The 17888-nt window shown below is 59.4% G+C and overlaps 2 protein-coding genes across 15 annotated transcripts in view; one reads left to right on the forward strand and one right to left on the reverse strand.

Moving 5' to 3' along the window:
* Positions 1–2730: 2730 nt before the first annotated feature.
* On the reverse strand, positions 2731–17882 carry ARRDC1 (arrestin domain containing 1). 14 transcript variants are annotated; one of them, XM_023536508.1, is made up of 13 exons: positions 17285–17662; positions 12847–15179; positions 12642–12729; positions 12452–12542; positions 10508–11920; positions 10160–10290; positions 4987–5097; positions 4476–4526; positions 4223–4377; positions 3858–4040; positions 3609–3785; positions 3090–3525; positions 2731–3012 (listed from the first exon to the last, which is right to left on the reverse strand). In XM_023536508.1, the coding sequence occupies exons 6-13, from the start codon at positions 10275–10277 to the stop codon at positions 2948–2950; spliced, it is 1296 nt and encodes a 431-aa protein (XP_023392276.1). In that variant the 5' UTR covers positions 10278–10290; positions 10508–11920; positions 12452–12542; positions 12642–12729; positions 12847–15179; positions 17285–17662; the 3' UTR covers positions 2731–2947. The 14 variants fall into 14 exon arrangements, 9 of the variants coding, with proteins under 9 accessions (XP_023392276.1, XP_023392272.1, XP_023392278.1 ...); XM_023536504.1 differs by adding an exon at positions 17708–17882 and having other exon boundaries at positions 12452–15179; positions 17285–17402; XM_023536510.1 differs by having other exon boundaries at positions 12452–13718; positions 14402–15179.
* Positions 17060–17888, forward strand: part of ZMYND19 (zinc finger MYND-type containing 19) — a 7981-nt gene continuing 7152 nt past the window's right edge. Inside the window, exon 1 of the mRNA XM_023536518.1 lies at positions 17060–17264. Within this exon, the coding sequence (XP_023392286.1) occupies positions 17127–17264 (138 nt within the window). The 5' untranslated portion in view covers positions 17060–17126. The remainder of the gene's footprint in view (positions 17265–17888) is intronic.

Below are 17888 nucleotides of genomic sequence, written 5' to 3' on the forward strand. Positions count from 1 at the left end.
GGGTCGGGTGTCCCAGTAGGAAGGACTGTCCCCACTTGGGAGGATGTCTCAATGGGAAAGTTGCTACGGTTACGGGAGGTGCCCCAGCTCCGGGGTGCCCCATCCAGGAGCATGCCGGGTCTGAGGGAGGACGTGCCCTGGTTGGAGACAGTGTCCAGATTGAGAAGGTGGGGGTGGGGTGAGGAATGTCCCAATGAGGATTGCCGCCGTTTGGGGGTGTTCTGTTTAAGGGGGGTGTCTGGCTTTGTGGGGTGTGCCAGTTAGGCGGTGTGCCCCTGCTGGGCAGCATCCTGTCACCCCAAGCTCCATGCCTAGCACCTGCCTCTCTGCCTGCCTGCAACCCAGTTATGCACAGGGCAAGGCCTTTCCTGCACACCAAACAGCCTAACTGGACAGCGCTGGCTGAGGTCGCCTGTTCCCCACTTCCCGAACTGTTTCTCCCATCCCCTGGGAGTTAAAGAAAGAAGCATGGACTGAAATTGGGATTTTCTGGCCTGTCTTCGAAACAAGAATTGAGACCCTGAGTTGGAGGTTAATATGTCCCCCACCCCCACCGCGAGGACTCAGTTTCATGGGAGAGAGACTCCTGGAAAATACTGGACATTTAGTCTGTCACCGATGGTGCACACAGGTGCAGAGGATGAAACGAGCTACCCCGAGTACTGAGGAAACCTTCCCAGGTTTCTTTGGGGGTACCCTAAGTCAGCTCATGACAAGCCAAGGACCCCAAGCTCAGAAGCGATCACCCTTCGTGGCCTGCACCACCCAAACTGACCTGCCTTCACCCACACCCACCTGTCCCGGACCACCCTCTCCATCTCCACTCTTGCCTCGGGCCTTAGTCTTTCCCTTCCCCGAAACGCTTTTAGCTCAGGTGTCTGCATGGCTCACTTCTCTACCATTCTTGGGTCTTAATACTCCCTCCTCAGGGAAGCCTTCCCTTGCCTCCCAACTCAAAGATGATACTGTACCCCAGAACTTGCTTTATAGCCATATTGTCCGTCTTCCACACTACGGTTAAGTCCAGGTCAGGGTTTTTTGTTCTGTGTGCCCTAGTGCCTAGAACTATATATACTTGGCAGTAAATATTTGTTAAATGAATAAATATTTGGAGAAAAATACTTTACCAGGCAAATACCAAGTGTAAATGAATGTGTCAGAAGTGGGCTGCACTTCATTTTGCACTATCAGCCCAACTTGCCCCTCGAATGATCACTGGTAAATTGTCAGGTGCTATTCTAGGCACACGACGTGTCAATTCTGTAACCGTCAGGTCAGTCATGAGAGGCGGACATTGTTCTTACCCACATTTTGTAAACGAGCAAACCAAAGCAAGGGAGTTGAGTGCATTCGAGGGCACACAACTGTCCAGACGCAGAGATGGTATTCGAACCCATGCAGACTTTCTTTTTGACTCCAAAGTTACAGCTGCTAGCACGTTTTACATATCATTTTACTTGTGGCATACTTTGTGCTTTTCTCCAGTATTCATCCTATCCTTGGACCACTAATAGTAAAATTTTAGCCAGGTACATGGCTGCCTGCTTAAGAGCACATTTCCAACAGCAAAGGGCAGCCACGAGATGTGCAAAAGTAATACAAACTGTTTCCCAGCCTGCCCTCAGAAAAGTTGGAGGTGCAAGCCCAGTAAGCTGGGTGGCAAAAACTGCAACAGCCACTACGTACCCGAGGGTGGAAGCCTCGGCTAGAGCATGACGGCTACATCACCAGGCCAAGTCTTCCACCTCGGGAATGTTAAATGTTGAAGAAATGAACTATCGTGGAGTGAGAGGGGCGGCTCAACCTGTCCCCTCATAGACCGGTGAGTTCGTTAGAGATTAAGGTAACTGAGACACCTAGCCAAGGTGTCTTCACCATTTAGCAGAGCCGAAATTTGAACCCAAAGTCTTAACCCCATCTCCAGTGTTTCCCAAGGTTCTTTCCAGGGCCACTGGCCCCGTAGTGCGTGGAAAGTCTGCAGGATGCCCCTATGGGACACATTGCTCTGCCGGACCCTGACTTATTTGCTCTCGGGTTCCTTGAGTCCTAGACGACAGTCCCAAAACATAGACCTCAGGAGCGGGCCTGTGAGTTTCGTACTCGGATGGGAGGTGAGAGGCAGCATCTCAGTGCCAGAAGAGGCAGTGGTGCCAGCAGGGTCGTGACACTTGAAGCCAAGGGTAAGGGCAAGCCCTCTTCCTCGCCCCCGCGGGGTTTCCTCTGGCGCTGGTCTAAACTGCGCTGCCTGGAACGATGCGTGCAGGACAGGCAAGCCCAAGGCTCGTGATAATTAAATGAAACGGGTGGCCTTCGCCCCACATAGCAAACTCATTTTAAATTAACGCCGGTGCTCCAGACACGAAATCCGGCTCCGAGGGCACACCTTTAGCCAGAACCAGGAGTCCAAGCCCCGGCCCGGGTTAAAGGAAACCCACATACGCAGCCCGCAGAGTGAGTGATCTTCCAGGGCCCGAAGCGCTCCCCCGGCCTGCCCCCCCCCCACCCGGCCCAAGACACGGTGGGGGGGGGGGGAAGAGGAAGGGCCTGGGGCAAGGAGAAGGGGCTCACCTGGAGGGGCGTGGCAGAGAGGGGACACACCTGGAGGTGAGACCGGAGAGGCGGGGCTTGTGGGGGGCATGTTCCGAAGGGGCGTGACCGAGAAGGCGGTTGCTCCACCACCACCCACCCGCCCGCCAGAGGGCGCCCCAGAGGCCGGCCTGCGCCCAGCTATACAAATGAAGCGCTTTATTTACAAGGCGTCCATCCATCTCCAGCCCGCCAGAAGACGCCGACTGCAGCAGGTGGCAGAGGCGGCCCCAGGAAGCGGAGGGGGCGGCCGGGCGCGGCGAGTCCTGAGTGGGCCAGGCCAGGCCAGGAGCAAAGGCACAGGCCCTGGGCGCCCGGACCCAGGGCAGAGGTCGGCCGGCCTGGAGAAGGCGGCACGCAGTCAGCTCCCCGGGGTCAGGCCGGGGTCCGCACCGCCGCAGCTCTGCTCATAGGACGGCGGGGCCTCTGCGGAGAGAGAGAGAGAGAGAGGTCCGCATGGGGCCCGTGATGCCCCCTCCCCCAGGCCCCAGCTCCCCACTCACCATAGGGGTGGCCCCACGAGCTGTACTCCGGGGGTTGGATCAAGGAACTGGTGGTGGGCACCGGCCCTCCAGAACCCTCTGCAAAGTAGGGCACGGTGGCACCCGTGGAGATGCACAAGGCAGGGGCCAGAGGGTGGGAGGCGGGGCTTCCATCCTGAGGTCGGGGTTCAGGGGCACCAGGCACGGAGCCCAAGGCAGCAGGTGGTGGCGGCTGCTGTGAGCAGCTCTTGGTGAAGAGGGAGCTGGGGTCTGCGAAGGGAGGCCCTCCAGCAGCAGCCTCGGCCTCCTCCTGGGGTGGCGCTGAGGGCACCACCAAGGACAGGGCCCCAGGGGGTCGCCCTAGACCTGGCTGGGGGCTCAGCGGGACTTGGTTCACAGCGATATTGCCGATGAAGACCGGGAGAGTCACGGTGGCTTCAGGCACCTTCAGGGAGACCTGTGGGGGATGGGGGGTGTGGGACGGGGGTGTGGGACCAGGCCGCGGGCCCCAGGCGCCCCACTCACGCCCACCCGCAGTACCTGCAGGTAGTAGTCCACGTGGATGAGGCTGCAGCCTGGCAAGACGGACTGCGGCAGGGCAGGCACCAGGATCTGCTCCTGCCAGTGCGCCTGCCTCCAGGCCTTGGCGCCCGCCCCCTCCACCTCCGCGATGGCCCGCACGTCGCAGATCCAGCGCTTGGCCTTATAGGACACTTTCTGGGGAAGGGCCAGCCTGTGAGTCTGGGCACACCAGCCTCCTCCCCTCCACCAGCCCATAGCGACTCTGACCTGCAGCAGGCTGGCCACCACGGGGCTGGTGTCCTTGCCCGACTGGTTCTCGATGTCAGCCTGCAGCCGCAGCACCTGCCCCACCACGTAGCCTCGGAGCTCAGTGCTGGCAGTGAGGACCACGCTGCCCGTCTTCACCAGCTTGTAGGAGAACTTCTTGGTGGTGGAGGCCACATTGGGTTGCTTGCAAGGGAGGGCGGGGGGTTGGCAATGTGGGCTGGCTGGATCCCTGGGGCCCCGAGACTAGCCCCGCCCCTATACACAGCATGGTCGGCTCGGGGCCAGCCACTGCTCTTCCAGACCCCGACCCTCTCCCCTCGGCTGGGGACACGGCATCGCGTGAAGGCAGGGCCGCCCACCGTTACCTCAATGTCTGGGATGCTGTTCAGGTTCAGGGGGCTCAAGATGTAGAACACACTGCTGCACTGGTGGTCCTTGAAGAAACGTGGCGTGTCGATGGTGGCCCGCACCTGGTACACAATCTTCCCAAAAGAGCCCTCGAAGGATGTGGGCACTGCGGCTGGAGAGAAGCAGGGACTGGCACCTGACTGCCCTCTACACCACCTCCCGCCCACCCCCACCGAAGTCTCCACCAGGCCAGCCAGTCTGGGCTCTCACCAGGAAGCAGGAACTGGAAGGGGAAGTCGTGCTCTCCAGCAGGCAGGGTCCCTGCAGAGAGAAGAGGGAGACGTGGGGGAGGGGACCTCAAGAGCCTCGAGGTGACACTGCAGGGCCCAGGACGGAAGCAGGCAATGCAGCCAACCTGCTCACACTATGTCTGGCTATTGGTCTCCCAGCCTCGGTCCCCAGGACAAAGCAGCACAGGGCCATGGCCTGGGCAAAGGATGGGGGACAAGAGCTCAGCTTGAACAACAGAGAGGGCAAGGCTGTTCCAGGGGCCAGAGCCCGCTCCAATCCAGGAGACGCTGGCCCCCTTAGCCACACAGATCCTATCAGCCTATGCTCAGACCCTGCCAGGGAGAGAAACCAGGGCGTAAGGCCCTGGGGGAGGGCGGGCCTGGGTGGGGTCCCAGAGGTAGGTGGGGAGGCAGGGGAGACAGACAGGCTCCACTCTCAAGCAAGTGCTGCCGTGGGGATGAGGCCAGGGTAAGCTCCCGGACACACTCACCCTTGTCGGCCAGCGACAGCGCGCTGTTGAAGTAGCCCTCCTCGGACACCCACGCGGCGTCGTTGGCCTTGCTGGAGACCCTGCAGGAGCCCGTGCAGCTCACTCGGATAGCTGCGAGAGGGAGACGGCGTGAGCCCCAGCCAGCCGCTGGCCTGGGCCCCTCCCTGCCTGCCACGGGGATGCTAGCAAGGCTGGCAGCACCCAGGTGGCCTGCGGCCTTTCAGAGGACATCTGCCCATTGTGCATCCCGGGGTATTCCCCGAGAACCGGGGTGGTGAGGCACAGAGTGACAGCTGTCCTGTAGTGCAGAAGAGGAGGGCCCCCACAGTCACCTAGAGGAGCCCTGGGCAATCCAACTGGGTAACCTCAGCTCCAGCCACACCTGGGCCCACGGACCTGCAAAAACCCAGCTCCCTCGAGGGCACACGTGGGAAACTGGCAAGGAACAGAGGCCTGTGGGGCAGCTGACCTCTGACCCCACTCTCTGCTGCCTCAGGCAAGTCGCTTAGGCTGGGAGGCACCCCGTCACGCTACAGGAAGCAGAGCGCCAGCTCTCACGATGTAGGAATGTTGTCAGACCCGCCTGAGTAGGAAGGTCCCCAAGTCCAGCACACTGGAGGGTGGGGATCCCCTTGACTTCCTGGGCCGCACTGCCCAGGAGAGCTGGTTTCCTGCACCGAGAGAAGGCTGTGTCCTCTGCGCCACTCCCTAGTGGGAGACCCAGGCCAGCGGCCATTCACAGCAGCGGCTGCCACCGCCGTTCCACAACCGGGAATCTGGATTCCTCAGTCCCGTGAACATCTCAGAATCAGAAGGCCGAGGTCCAGATGAGGCCTGTCATCAGGGAGGAGGATGACACAGCAGGAGGCTCGAGCAGGGAAGCAGCGGAGTTCGGTGACAGGTGGCCCTGCGGCTGTACCCCTCCTGTCCCTGCAGGGCTGAGTCAAGGCCAAGGACTCCAGCCTCCCTGCCCAGTCCTGACTTCATGGAAAGTGACTCAGAATCTGACACCAACCTGAGAGAGCCACCAGGCAGGAAGAACCTGGTGTCCCAAGTGCCCAGGGCCAGGGGTCAGCCATACCAGACATGTCCACGGTCTTCCCCAGGCTGTCAACACCTTGCTGACGCAGGCCCGTCGGTCACCCACAGAGCACCAAGCTTCCTTCCCGGGCCCTTAGCTCATCCTCTGCCCCCGCAGGCACTGCCAGTGAGCAACCCACAACCTCCATGTCATCTCCCAGACCTCAGCCCAGCTTTCTGATCCATGCTGCGAGGGCTGGCTCTGGGATCTTCCCCACCCTGCAATCTGGGACACCAGGGGTGCTCCGGCACAGCTCAGAGAGACGAGGCGAGGCAGTGAGCGGGAGGACAAGGCGGGAGACTGTGAGCTGCCGAGAAGGCATTCTGCCGCATCCAGATGCCACGCCCCTTTACCCCTCCCTGTGGACAGGGCGCAGCCCCCTCGCACCTGACTGCCCTTCAGGAGGGATGCAGTGGCCCCCGGGCTGGCCTGGCGCCAGCTGAGCGCTGGCAAGGAACCCCAGCGGATGGCGCACGGAGCTAACGAATTGTCCTGCTCGCCGCTGTCCAAATTCCTACCCATAACAACATGAGATGTAATAGAATAGTTGTTTTAAACCACTTAGTTTAGGGGGGATCTGTAACTTGGGGGTTCATAGTAGCAGATAAGAGGAACCGATGTCCAACCTCACCAAGAGTCAGGGAAACTCAGACGACTTACCATTTCAACCCATCAGGTTGGCGCATATTAAATACTTTGACATGAGTTAGAGAAGAGGTAGAAAAACAGAGAGTCCCTCATAGCGACCACAGTGTGGGCGGGACAGGGCTGCTGCAGGGGCGGACAGGCCTGTCGCACATTCACATACACTCAGGGGCCCGGGAGTCCTCCTTAGGGTCTCACACTGTGTCCCTGAGGCCTTGAGCATGCTGCTCCCCGCTTGGAAAGGCAAACCATCTAGGCACGGCCCATGCGTCCAATGGCAGGGGGCCAAAACCATCGCGCAGCCAGCCTAGACCCAGGTCCCAGAATTCAGGTAAGCAAACCATGGGAACACCTGGCCCCAGGAAAGTGAACAGCATCGAACCAGCCCTTAGGTTACCCGAGAGGGGCCCGAGCTCTGTGACCTCTCTCACACCCAGGCCAAGAGCCCCATTTTGCACACACACCGAGGTCCCTTGGGGAACCCTGACTGAACAAGCAGCCTCCAGCACCGTCTTGTTCCTGCCCACTCTCTCCTTCATGGGGGAAAATGCAGGCGCGGGGGGTGAACACTCACAGCAGGCCTGTCCCTCCTGCCCCATGTGGGATGGGGATGGGGTGCTCTCAGAGGCGAGCATGGCCATCGCACCAGCATGTGTACCCATGGCACAGCCACAGGCCAGGCAGGTGTGCAGCAGGCAGAGCTGCGGAACGCCATGCTGTGCCAGTCTGAGACTTTCAGCCAAGTGGAGGTCCAGCGCATAACAGAAGGCAGACACAAACCGACAGGCACTATGTTTAGAGGTTCGGGGCCACCCCGTTCTCTAAGGCAGGGGTGCCTAACCCCTGGGCTGTGGACCGGTGCCGGTCCGTGGACTGTTAGGAACAGGGCCGCACAGCAGGAGGCGAGCAGCAGGCCAGAGAGCGAAGCTTCGTCTGCATCTGCAGCCGCTCCCCAGCGCCAGCATCCCGCCACAGCTCCACCTCAGGTCCTCAGGCATTAGACTCTCATAGAAGCACCGGTCTCCGGTGCCACAAAGGTTGGGAACCGCTGCTCAAGGGGACATCATCACGTGGACTGTGTACCAGAGTTACTTCTGGAACTTCCCTCTTGAGCCAGCATGCCCACCTGTCCAGCAGCCCTCTCCGCTGCACACCTGCAGTCTGTGAAGGCGTCTGCTCTCCTTGTGCCGGTCCTAACCGTGTACCCTCTCTGCCAGCTCCCTGGAGCGACCCGGCCTTGCCACATCCTTTCACTAAAGCTCTAGCCTGCCGGCCACTTCTTTCTGTCCTGTTTCCAAATCTGTAACATAAAGCAATAACAGCGCCCACCTTGCAAAGTCACCATGAAGATTCTCAGGAAGTGGGGAGAATGGCATCTGGCCGGTGACAAGAGCTCGGTGAGATGGTGGAGCTGAGGTGGCCGCTGCTGCCGCCTAGCAGTCCTGTCCCCATTGCCCACCTTGAGAGCAGTTTGGGGCAGCCCGCCTGACGCAGGGCTGGCCTGGGCACTTCAGGACAGCTCCCTCCCCAGCTTTCTTTCGGGTCGGCTCAGCTCACAAGGCAGCTGGTGTCCTCGTGGCTGAGTGCGGGTCCACACTGAGCCCCTCGGACAAGTATTCACAGCCTGCTGTCCGCCCTTCTTCTGTGTCCTCCTGGGGGATGCAGGGCCTCCCCATTGTATCACTGGCTGGTAGCAAGAACTCAATGAGTATCTTCTGAATGAGAGAAAAATACTAAAAAGAACCATGGCCTTTCCTTTCCCACACCCAGGCAGGGCTTGGAGAAAGCCCCAGAGGGAGCACGGCACCCACACCCCTTTCTCCCGAGGCAACCTGAAGTGTCCCTGCTCTGGCCTGGCAGCAGCAGTAGCCTACTCCCCAGCCCATCCCCCACCATCCCTCCCCTCCTCAGGGCCATGGGGTGGGGGGGCGCTGCCTCGGACTCCTGTGGCTCACGTGTCTGTTCACGTGCATCCCACCTGCCACATGATGGCCAAGCACAGCTTGGACCACCCCTCAGTGTGGTCAGCTACAGAGGTCGATGGGATGGACGAGCCAGGCGGTGAGCTCAGCACTGGGTCTCTGTGCTCCCTGTTCATCCCTCCAGCCACGGGCCTGCCCCTCCTCCCGGTGGCCCTGCATGGCACTCTCCCCTCAGGCCAGAGCCTTCTAGCCTCATCTCCCCTAGAATCTCTGGCTCCTGCCCAGGAAGAGCTGCCCTCTCCCTGCTAGGCGCCTGCCATAGCCATACCTACCCCCTCCGAACCCCTCACTCCAGCTGGGGAGATGGGAAAGGAGATGACAGGGTCACGGCGGGGGGAGGCTCCACAGGCCAGACACCTGACAAGAGGCACCTACACCCAGCTTCCTTTCAGACCCCGGCAGCCTCAAACGGTGGTGTGGTGGGGGAATCAGACCCGTCCAGGATGGAGGCAGCAGCTACCCCGAGAGGACAGCAGGTGCCAGAAGCATGGAGCTGTCAGCCACACAGGGGTCTAGAGGGTCAAGGTCCACAGGGAATGCTGGCGGCTGTGGTTTTGGCCAAGCATCCCAAGGTGGAGGGGCACCCCAGCAGAGACAGACACGTCACACAACCTTGCGCTCAAAGCCAGAGATCAGTCAGAAGGGCCCTGGGCTGTGATTGGCACCTGGTGCCCTAAGGATGGAGCAGTGAAGTCCCATCCAGGGCCCTGTCCGCATCTCAGAGAGCAGAAGAAGCCAGCACCTGTGGAGAGCCCTAGCGAGGGCCATCGCAGCAACCGGATCCCAGTCCCAAAGTCCCAGATGTCTGCAACAGCAGAGGGACCGGCCAGGAAGGCTCAGGTTCAGTTTCCAGGTGTCTGCTGGGCCTGGGGCCTGTGGCTCCAAGGGGTCAGAAAGACACCAGCCAGTAAGAACCAGCCTAAGCTGAGTGTAAGCGGGTGCCAGGTCGCCCTGCTGGATACCCGCACACTTGGCGGGAGTCTGTGAAAACGGAGGGCCTGCGTTAGGAGCATGGGTGCATGGGAAAGACCAGCATGGGCCAGACGCCAGGTAAGGGCCCAGCAGGTGTGGGGCACAGCGGACCCGGGAGACCCAACAGAAGGTCGCAGGTATGCACGTGTCTGGGTCAGTTGCGGCAAGGTGGGCAGGCCCCGCCCCGGGGCGCAGAGAACAGGAAAGGCAGAAGCGGAAGGACTGAGCCACCTGGGCCTCCCTGCTCTGCCCCGACCGCTGCCAGCCGTCCACCCTGGCGGGTCTGCACCGCCCCGCCAGCCCCGCCCGGCCCTTCCCGCAGCCGGGGAGCCCGAGAGGAAACCACGCGTGCTCCAGGTCGGCGGGAAGGGCAGGGAAGGTGTCCCAGGCCCAGTGCCACCGGCAGCCGTTTCCGGGAGCCCCGGCCCTGCCGCAGGTGTGAGCGCAGCCACCTGAGTCCCGCCCGCCCGCCCGGAAGGGACCCCGCGCCCACCTCGGAAGGGCAGCGGCGCCCCGAGACGCACGCGCACAGTTCCCGACAGCGGCTCCCCAGGGCCGTAGACGACGCGGCCGTGGCTCAGGCGGATCTCGAAGAGCTGTACCCGCCCCATGCCGCCCGTGGGCCTGGCCGGACAGGCGTTCACTGCGGTCCCCGCCCGCCTGCCGGGCGGCTGAGCCCGGAGCCCTGCCTGGGCCCGCCCCGCCCTCGGCCCCGCCCCCGGCCGCCAGGTCCGTCCCCCGCGGCGGCCCCGCCCCCGGCCAGCAGGGAGGAGGTCCGGCGCGGCTCGTGGGAGCCTGGCGTAGGGCGCCCCCTGCTGGCCTGGGGGAGCGGCCTTCTCACCTATCGAGCAGGCTGGGGACCCCGCGGGTCGCGCGGGGAAGGGCCCATCGCTTTGCCGCGCGCGTCACTCAACGGAAAGACATCATGAGGGCAGCCGGCGTGCTGGGCGATGGGTTGGAGTCCCTAGGGGGAGGCCTTCGCGCCGAGCCAGCCCCGGACGCGTGGGTGCCGGCCAGTGGGGCCCGGGCCGTGGCCGCAGCGCCGGGCCGGGGAAGGAGGGCGAGAGGACGCAGGCTGTGTGGGGCGGGGACGGGCAGGACCCGGGCGGGAGAGATGCTCTGTGACAACGCTTTTAGAAGGGCCCTCTGTGGAGAGTGAATCGTGGAGGGGACGCGTGCACGCGGGAAACCGTGAGCTAGTGTGCGAGGGCAAAGGCGGCGCTTGCTCGAACCCTACTGTTACCGTGGTGCCTGAAGGAGAGCGTCGAGGTGACGCTTGGTTTGGGGCAGAAATGCTGGGTGTATGAGGTGGCATTTTCCATTGGAGAAAACTGGCTGGATGTAAGTTGTTCCGGGTGTGGGAGAAAGGCATGACCAACAGGGTCTGAGATGCCCACTGTGCATGAGTGCGTGAGGTCTGGGAGACGAAGGACCGAGATTTGTTAGATGCTTGTTTGTAGATGGTAACAAGTCAGGGCGCTGATGACATTGGAGTTTGGGGTGAAAGCCACAGAAACCTAATCTAGCCCTCCAGCAAAGGGAGACAGGACTTACAGGCTGGAGGGGCCCTGCTGAGCCAGAGGAGGAGAGGGAGGATCTGATTGTCCACACTTGAGTTTCCCCCGGCAAGACTGTATAGACGGGGAGATTCCTGCACAAGGCATCAGGGTGCCCATGGCAGGAGGAGGGTCGTGGGCAGCCCCCAATGCCAAATGTCCACGAGAGAAGTCAAGAAGGAAGTGTTTCGGTAAGGAAAAGTGTGTTGGCTGCTGCTGAGATAGAATAAAGACAGAAAATGGCTGGCCTTTGTCCCAGATCACCCTGTCTCCCACAATCAGACCCCCATGTGGTCCCCATCCCCTATTCTGGAAAGTCTGCTGCTGCGCTCTCGCGTCCGCCACCAGCACACACGCACTGACATCTTTCCCCCTGCTCCGTGGAACCGGGGCTTCCCCGGGGCCTCAAGTGATGTGTTCATTTTCACAGAACTCCTGTGCCTCTGGGCCTGGAGTGGGGTGGGTGCCCTCCTGACTCTTTATGGCCACTTCTGGGCCATTTCCCCCTCCGCCGGAAAGCTCCCAGCTTTAACTCACTTTCTCAATGACAATCCACCACCCTCTGCTGGTCTCTCATCTCCAAGGCCAGGTTAGTCCCCTTTATTCTTGATTTCAGTTTCTGAGTCACTGTCATAACCTCCAGTAATGGTCTTGCAGGAATTCTTAGTGACTTCGGAATCCACACAGGTCATCCTGGCCTGTCTTAATATGTACCCAGGGTTGGTTTTAATCAAGTAAGGTGACAGACACAAAGACAACTGCTTGAAAGGAGTTCAGCGCTTCCAGCCCCCGAGGAGGGCCAGGTCATAGCACCCAGGGCCACGTGGGACATGCAGGGGTTGGTCAGGAGACAAGGAGCAGGAGCAGCAGGGCCCACAGCCTGGACTGTGTGTTCCGTGGGAAGGGATGGGTGAGGCGGCACAGGCGAGTTTGAGCACACTTAGGATTGGGTAGTGTGAACCACTGCAGGGGCTGTGGGCGACGGTGATGGTCTCTAGCTGTCTGGTGCCACCTGGTGACCAGCAGCAGAGTATGGGCCTGGGGTGTGAGTTAGATAAAGGACGTGGTTACTCAGGGGTGAGCTCTGGATTGGCCAGTCTGCACAGGAAAGGCGTGTTCTCAGGAAGTTGTTTGCTGTCTCTGGGAATTAGCAAGCTGTGGGAGGGAGAGCCTGTCCCCAGCCAGGAAGCCCCCCAGATGTCGAAGCATCATAAGGACAGAAAACAAACATGACCCATAGAGCCGTGGTCCCGACTCCTCCCTCCGAGATGCTTCTCCAGTGGGCTTCAGCAGCTCCCTCCAATGGCTTTCTTAGTTTGTCTGCAAAGATGGGTGCCAATGACTCCCAGCCCTTTACGTTCAGCTGTTCCTCCCGCTGGAAGGTGGGCCCCATCCCCTCCTGCTGCAGCTGGGCCAGACCTGGCAGCACTGCAATGAAAGAGATGCTGTGCCAGCTGGAGGTGCTCAGGAGGCCCGAGCTTCCACGTAAACGTGTCTGGTTACCCTGCTGGAGCAATCACAGAGGGAGGGTGCCTGGACACGTGAGTGACATCGGTTCAGACTTCTTGCCTGTCATCCCCGGTGACCGGCTGTGCCAGCTCTCTACCAGTGCAGAATAACCCACCTCAGCTATTACTCATCCTGCAAACTGGGCTGCACTCGGCCCGGAGGCTCTTCCATTCCGGGGTGTCTGCTGACCACAAGAGCGTCAAGGTGTCTTTTTCTCCTGCATGTCTGACATCTCGACCGGGGTGGCCAGGAGAGCCCAGGTGTTGTAAGGTGACATATCTGGTCAGGTGTCTCTTCCATGAGGCTTCTCCATTTGGCTATTTTGGGGTGTTGCACAGCACGAAGGTCTCCAGATAGCGAGACTGATTACCTGGCAGCAGGCCCCCAAGAGGGAGTTAGGGGAAGCTGCCGGACCTCGGACCTGGGCTCTCAAGTCCCAGAACTTTCTACCACATTAAATGTGTCCAAACAGTCACAGGCCCAACGTGACAGGAGCGTCACACACTTACAGGGAGGGCAGGCACTGATGATGACAATTTGAGACAATCGACCACACCAGCCAACAGCAGAATCAACCAGCTGAGCCCAATGTAGATTACAGAACCATAAGAAAATAGTTGTTTTAAGCCAGGACGTTTCGGGGTGGTTCATGATGCAGAGACAGATAACTGCAACAGACCTGGGTACTTGGAAGTGAGATACTGCCACAGCAGAATTCTGGAGTGTGGCACTGACTTTGGAACCAAGCAGCAGGTGGACGTGGGCAGGGCGGTGAGGACAGCGCTGACAGGCTGGAGAGAGGGTGAGCCATGTCAGGTATTGGCAGAAAGATGGCGGGACGGCCGCCTGCGGTAACGGGGAGACAGAACCGTGTCTGACAGTTTCCCGCAGGAGGCTTAATGGTCCACCTGGCTTTCCACACAAAACGTCATACAGTAGGGCCTCGGGGATCTTGAGGTCCTTGTCCCACGGCGCCTGGCTGGTAGCCTGCAGCAGAAAGGGGCCTCCTCAAAGACATTTGCGATGTAGCTCTTGTCTAATGAAGTGCATGATAACACACGGAAATGTAGAAAATCAAGTGTTTCCTTTAAAGGGTTGTATCTGCTTAAATGAAAATGAACAGTTTCAAATAAATGAGGCCCCTGGGCCCCTAACTTCTGACTAGCAAGAAGCAGGCCGAAGAAGCGACTCAGCAGCAAATATGGCCACTTCCTGTGGAAAAGGGAGGATGACTGAGAGTGGAGAGCCAGCAGCCCGGAGTGGGCAGCTAAGGACCTCAAAAACGGGGAGCGGGAAGCCCTGGTCACGGACAATGGGCCCCATGTCGGGGGCCTCCAGAACTGCGACGGACCGCAACTGTGGCGTGCATGTGTCTTTGTGGAGGGGGAAGTCTGTCACTTACCCTGTGCTTCCCCAGGGGCGCTGGGTGCCGGAGGGGCAGATGACATGCCTCTGAAGCAAAAGGGGCCATGCCCAAGGTGCCTATCCCCATCGGGCCCTTTTGCACATCATGAGACACTGGACTCCAAGCCTTACACCTGGCGACATGGTGGCTCTGGGGTCTTAGGAGACCCTGAGTGCAAACTTCACACGGGAAGGGGCAGAGGGCAGCCCCCCAAGGAAGCCCACCCCAGGACTTGAGCTCCAGTGCGCAGGCCTCTTGCACTGACCCTGGGCCTGCCTCCAGGACATGCTTTGCGCAGCGGGTCACCAGCAGCACGATACCATCAGAGGCCTGATAAACGCCTGCGGGAACTGTCACCTAGAGCACAGCCTCCATGCTGTAAGGAAGTCCAGCTGTCTGGCCACGTGGGGCACCTGGACAATGCGATTTCACACAGAGGGAGGTCACGTGGAAGAGACAGGTGCTTCAGCTGAGTGCAGTCAAAGGAGGGACCCAGCTGACACCATGTGGAACAGAAGGTCCCATCAGTCACAGGGTTGTGAGAAACAATAAGCCAATGTTGTGTTAAGCTATTAAGTTTTGGGGTGATTTGTTACACATCAGCACATAACAGAAACATACGGTCACCACCAACAGCTGCGGCCCCTCACCGTCTCAAGTCTGTGCATCTCTGACCACGTGTGACCACCATTCCCATCCTTCCAGCTCACTCGTCTAGTGCCTGGACTCGGGCCCACCTGTCCCTCCGCTGCCCACTCCTCTCCCTACTCGGCTCCAATGCCTCTGTCTCGGGCTGTCCCCTCCCTCCCCGCCCTCGCTGGGCCAGCTGGGCACCACCCCGGCCTTGGCTCAATCCCATGCGCTTCTTTCTCTTCGCCATCTCCAGAGCAGCTGAAGCACCGGGGGGAACACACAGGCCCCTCACACTGCCCGCCATCCTACTGTATCTTCCTCGCTCTCTGGTTGGTCAGCTGCGTCGCTCCTCGGGCCAGTGACATTTGCCCCCTTCTCACCAACAACAGACGGCCCTTTTCATACTTGATCTGAAAAGTAGGACGTTCTCAGAGAACCCCCCAGACTGCTACATCCACACCACCAGCCTCCCCCACCGTGTGACTGCGCCAGCTCCTCCTAAGGCCAGCTCCTGGCGCGCAAGCCCCCTCCGTCTCTCCTTCTCTCTGGGGTCCTCCCCGTGGGTGAACGAACATGCCATTTCCCACTGTGAAACCAGCAATCGCTCTGACTTCTCTTTCCAGTTTTGATTCCATTTCTCTGCTCCCATCTTCCGCAAAAATGCTTCAGAAGACTCTGCCCCGTGGCCTCCAGCTCTCCCCTGCGCCCCCTCGCCCGCGCTGCCCCCTCGGCACCATACTCAAAGCAGCCAGCGCCCTCGTGTTGCTCAACCTGGGGATCACACCCCACTCCTCGCCCCACAGGAATGGTCAGCGACACGGGGGGGCCAGCCGGCCGACCCACATGCTCTCCCTGTGCTCCCACCCGACGCCGAGGCTCTCTGATCGGCCCCTCCCCCTCCCAGCTCTTCTCTGTGAACTCGGAGCACAGGCCTACCTCTCTGGCCTCTCTTCCCTATCTGTATTTTCCCCATGGTGATCTCATGCACTTGTAAGGTTTTAAATACTACGAATATGCTAATGAGTGCCACACTGATACCCACAGGCTGGACATCTCCCCTGGACTCTACACTCGTGTATCAACTGCCTGTAACCTTAACATGGGGCACTGGCGAGAAATCTAAGTTTATTTTGCGGAGCCACTAGAATTGGCGGTTGTTTGCTGCTGCAGCACAAACAGGGCAGCCTGGACCGGGAACGCTGCCGCCACACGTGTCCAGACACCACCACCTCCTGGATGGACGCAGCATTCGCCTCCTAAACAGCCTTCCTGCTCCCGTTCTCCCCTGGAAGATTTCGTCTCCTTCGGCCAGCCCGATTCATCGGAAAGCTGCTCCTCTGTTCAAATCCTCCAACAGCTTCACTTCTTTGTTTTTAATTTTCCAATTACACGCAACATACGATATTATATTAGTTTCAGGTATATAGCATAGTGGTTAGACATTTACACCACTTACGAAGTCTTCACCCTGACAAATCTAGTACCTGCCTGGCACCATAGTTATTACAATACTATTGACTACATTCCCTATGCTGTATTTGACGTCTCCGAGACTGTTTTTACAGCTGGCGATTTGTACTGCTCAATCCCTCCACCTTTCTCACCCAGCCCCCAACCTCCCCTCCCATCTGGCGACCATCAGTTTGTTTTCTGTACCTGGGTTTCTATTGCTTTTTTAGATTCCACATGTAAGTGAAACCATATGGTATGTGTCTTTCTCTGTCTGACTTATCTCACTTAGCATAATACCTTCTAGGTTGTGACGTGTTGTCACAAAGGGCAAAATTTCATTCTTTTTTTATTGCTGAGCAATATTCCATGGTATATATGTACTACTTCTTTATCGATTCATCCATAGACACTTAGGTTGCTTCCACGCCTTGGCTACTGTAAATAATGCTGCAGTGAACAGAAAACTGCATATATCTTTTCGAATTAGTGTTTGGTATTTCTTTGGATCAATACCCAGAAGTGGAATGGGTGGGTCCTACGGGAGTCCCGTGTTTAGTTTGAGGAACCTCCATACTGTTTTCCACAGCGGCTGCACCAATCTGTAGTCCACCAACAGTGTATGAGGGTTCCTTTTTCTCTACATCCTCACCAACACTTGCTTATTTACTGATGGTGGCCATTCCGAGAGGTGTAAGGTGACACCTCAGTGTGGCCTCACTTCTTTCCGGGTGTAAATCAAAGTTCTCGTACGAGCCTACCTGAACCGCCTCTCTGACCTTGTCCCAGGGTTCCTAGTTCACTCCAGTCTGGTCAAACCCACCACCTCCATTTCAGACGTGCCAGATGTGTTCCCAGTTTAAGGGCCTCTGCACCAGCTCTGCAGGCTGCCGGATGCTCTTCCCAATATGCCCACATGGCCCTCTCCCTCTCCTTGCACTGTTTGTTCTGACTTGCCAATGAGGCCTACTCTGCCAACGGCCTTCACCAGGTCCCCATCTCTTAATATTATGTGTTCCCGCCACAGCGTTTATCACTTGGAACAGGTACGTAATAACTCACTTACCATGGGCCTTTTCAGCCTCCTTCAATGGAACATGAGCAGGGGTTTGAAACTTGTCGTGTGCACTGGTGTAGAGCAGTCTCAGTGGGCGGCGGGGGTGAAAGCCCAGCTGGGGTGGTTGCTAGGAGACATGGGTGGCAGGCAGAAGGCCCCCAAAGACGTCAGACCCTGGAGTTCCTGTTTCAGAAGGACCTGGACCGAGCTGCTCACCGCCCTGGGCATCGCCCCACCTCCGGTAAGGAGCTGGAGACTCAGAAAAGGTTGGTGTAGCCTGGGTGGGGCGCGCGGCCCGTGGTCTCGAACCCGGCCCTGTGAGGAGCAGGCAGGAGGCCCAGGCAGGAAGGAGGGCGGACCGGGGCCCAGACAGCTGCAGCGCTCAGCACGGTCGCCTTCCCACGTCTGCGGGAACCGGCCCCTAGCCCCTACCTATCCCATAGAGGCCTCGTCTCCACTCCAAGCCTCCTGCTCGCTGGCCTGAGGACGCGGGACTGTTTCGGGGCGCCGCAGCGAGCCCTGCAGAGACCTCCGACCTACAGGGCCCGCCCAGACGGCCGCGGGACGCGAAGCCAGGCCGCGGGGGTCGGCGCCGCGCGCGAGGGTCGGGGTC

This window comes from Pteropus vampyrus, unplaced genomic scaffold, assembly GCF_000151845.1.
Source record: "Pteropus vampyrus isolate Shadow unplaced genomic scaffold, Pvam_2.0 Scaffold157, whole genome shotgun sequence".
Classification (NCBI taxonomy): domain Eukaryota; kingdom Metazoa; phylum Chordata; class Mammalia; order Chiroptera; family Pteropodidae; genus Pteropus; species Pteropus vampyrus.

Bases quoted from the DNA above. Each gene is read 5' to 3' on its own strand.
- ARRDC1 (XM_023536504.1), bottom strand. From the start codon at position 10,277: ATGGGGCGGGTACAGCTCTTCGAGATCCGCCTGAGCCACGGCCGCGTC. The intron at 3,786-3,857 runs GTCAGAGTCGCT...GCCCTTCCCCAG, and splicing joins TGGTGGCCAGCCTGCTGCAG to AAAGTGTCCTATAAGGCCAA. The intron at 3,013-3,089 runs GTGAGTGGGGAG...CTCTCTCCGCAG, and splicing joins CTCGTGGGGCCACCCCTATG to AGGCCCCGCCGTCCTATGAG.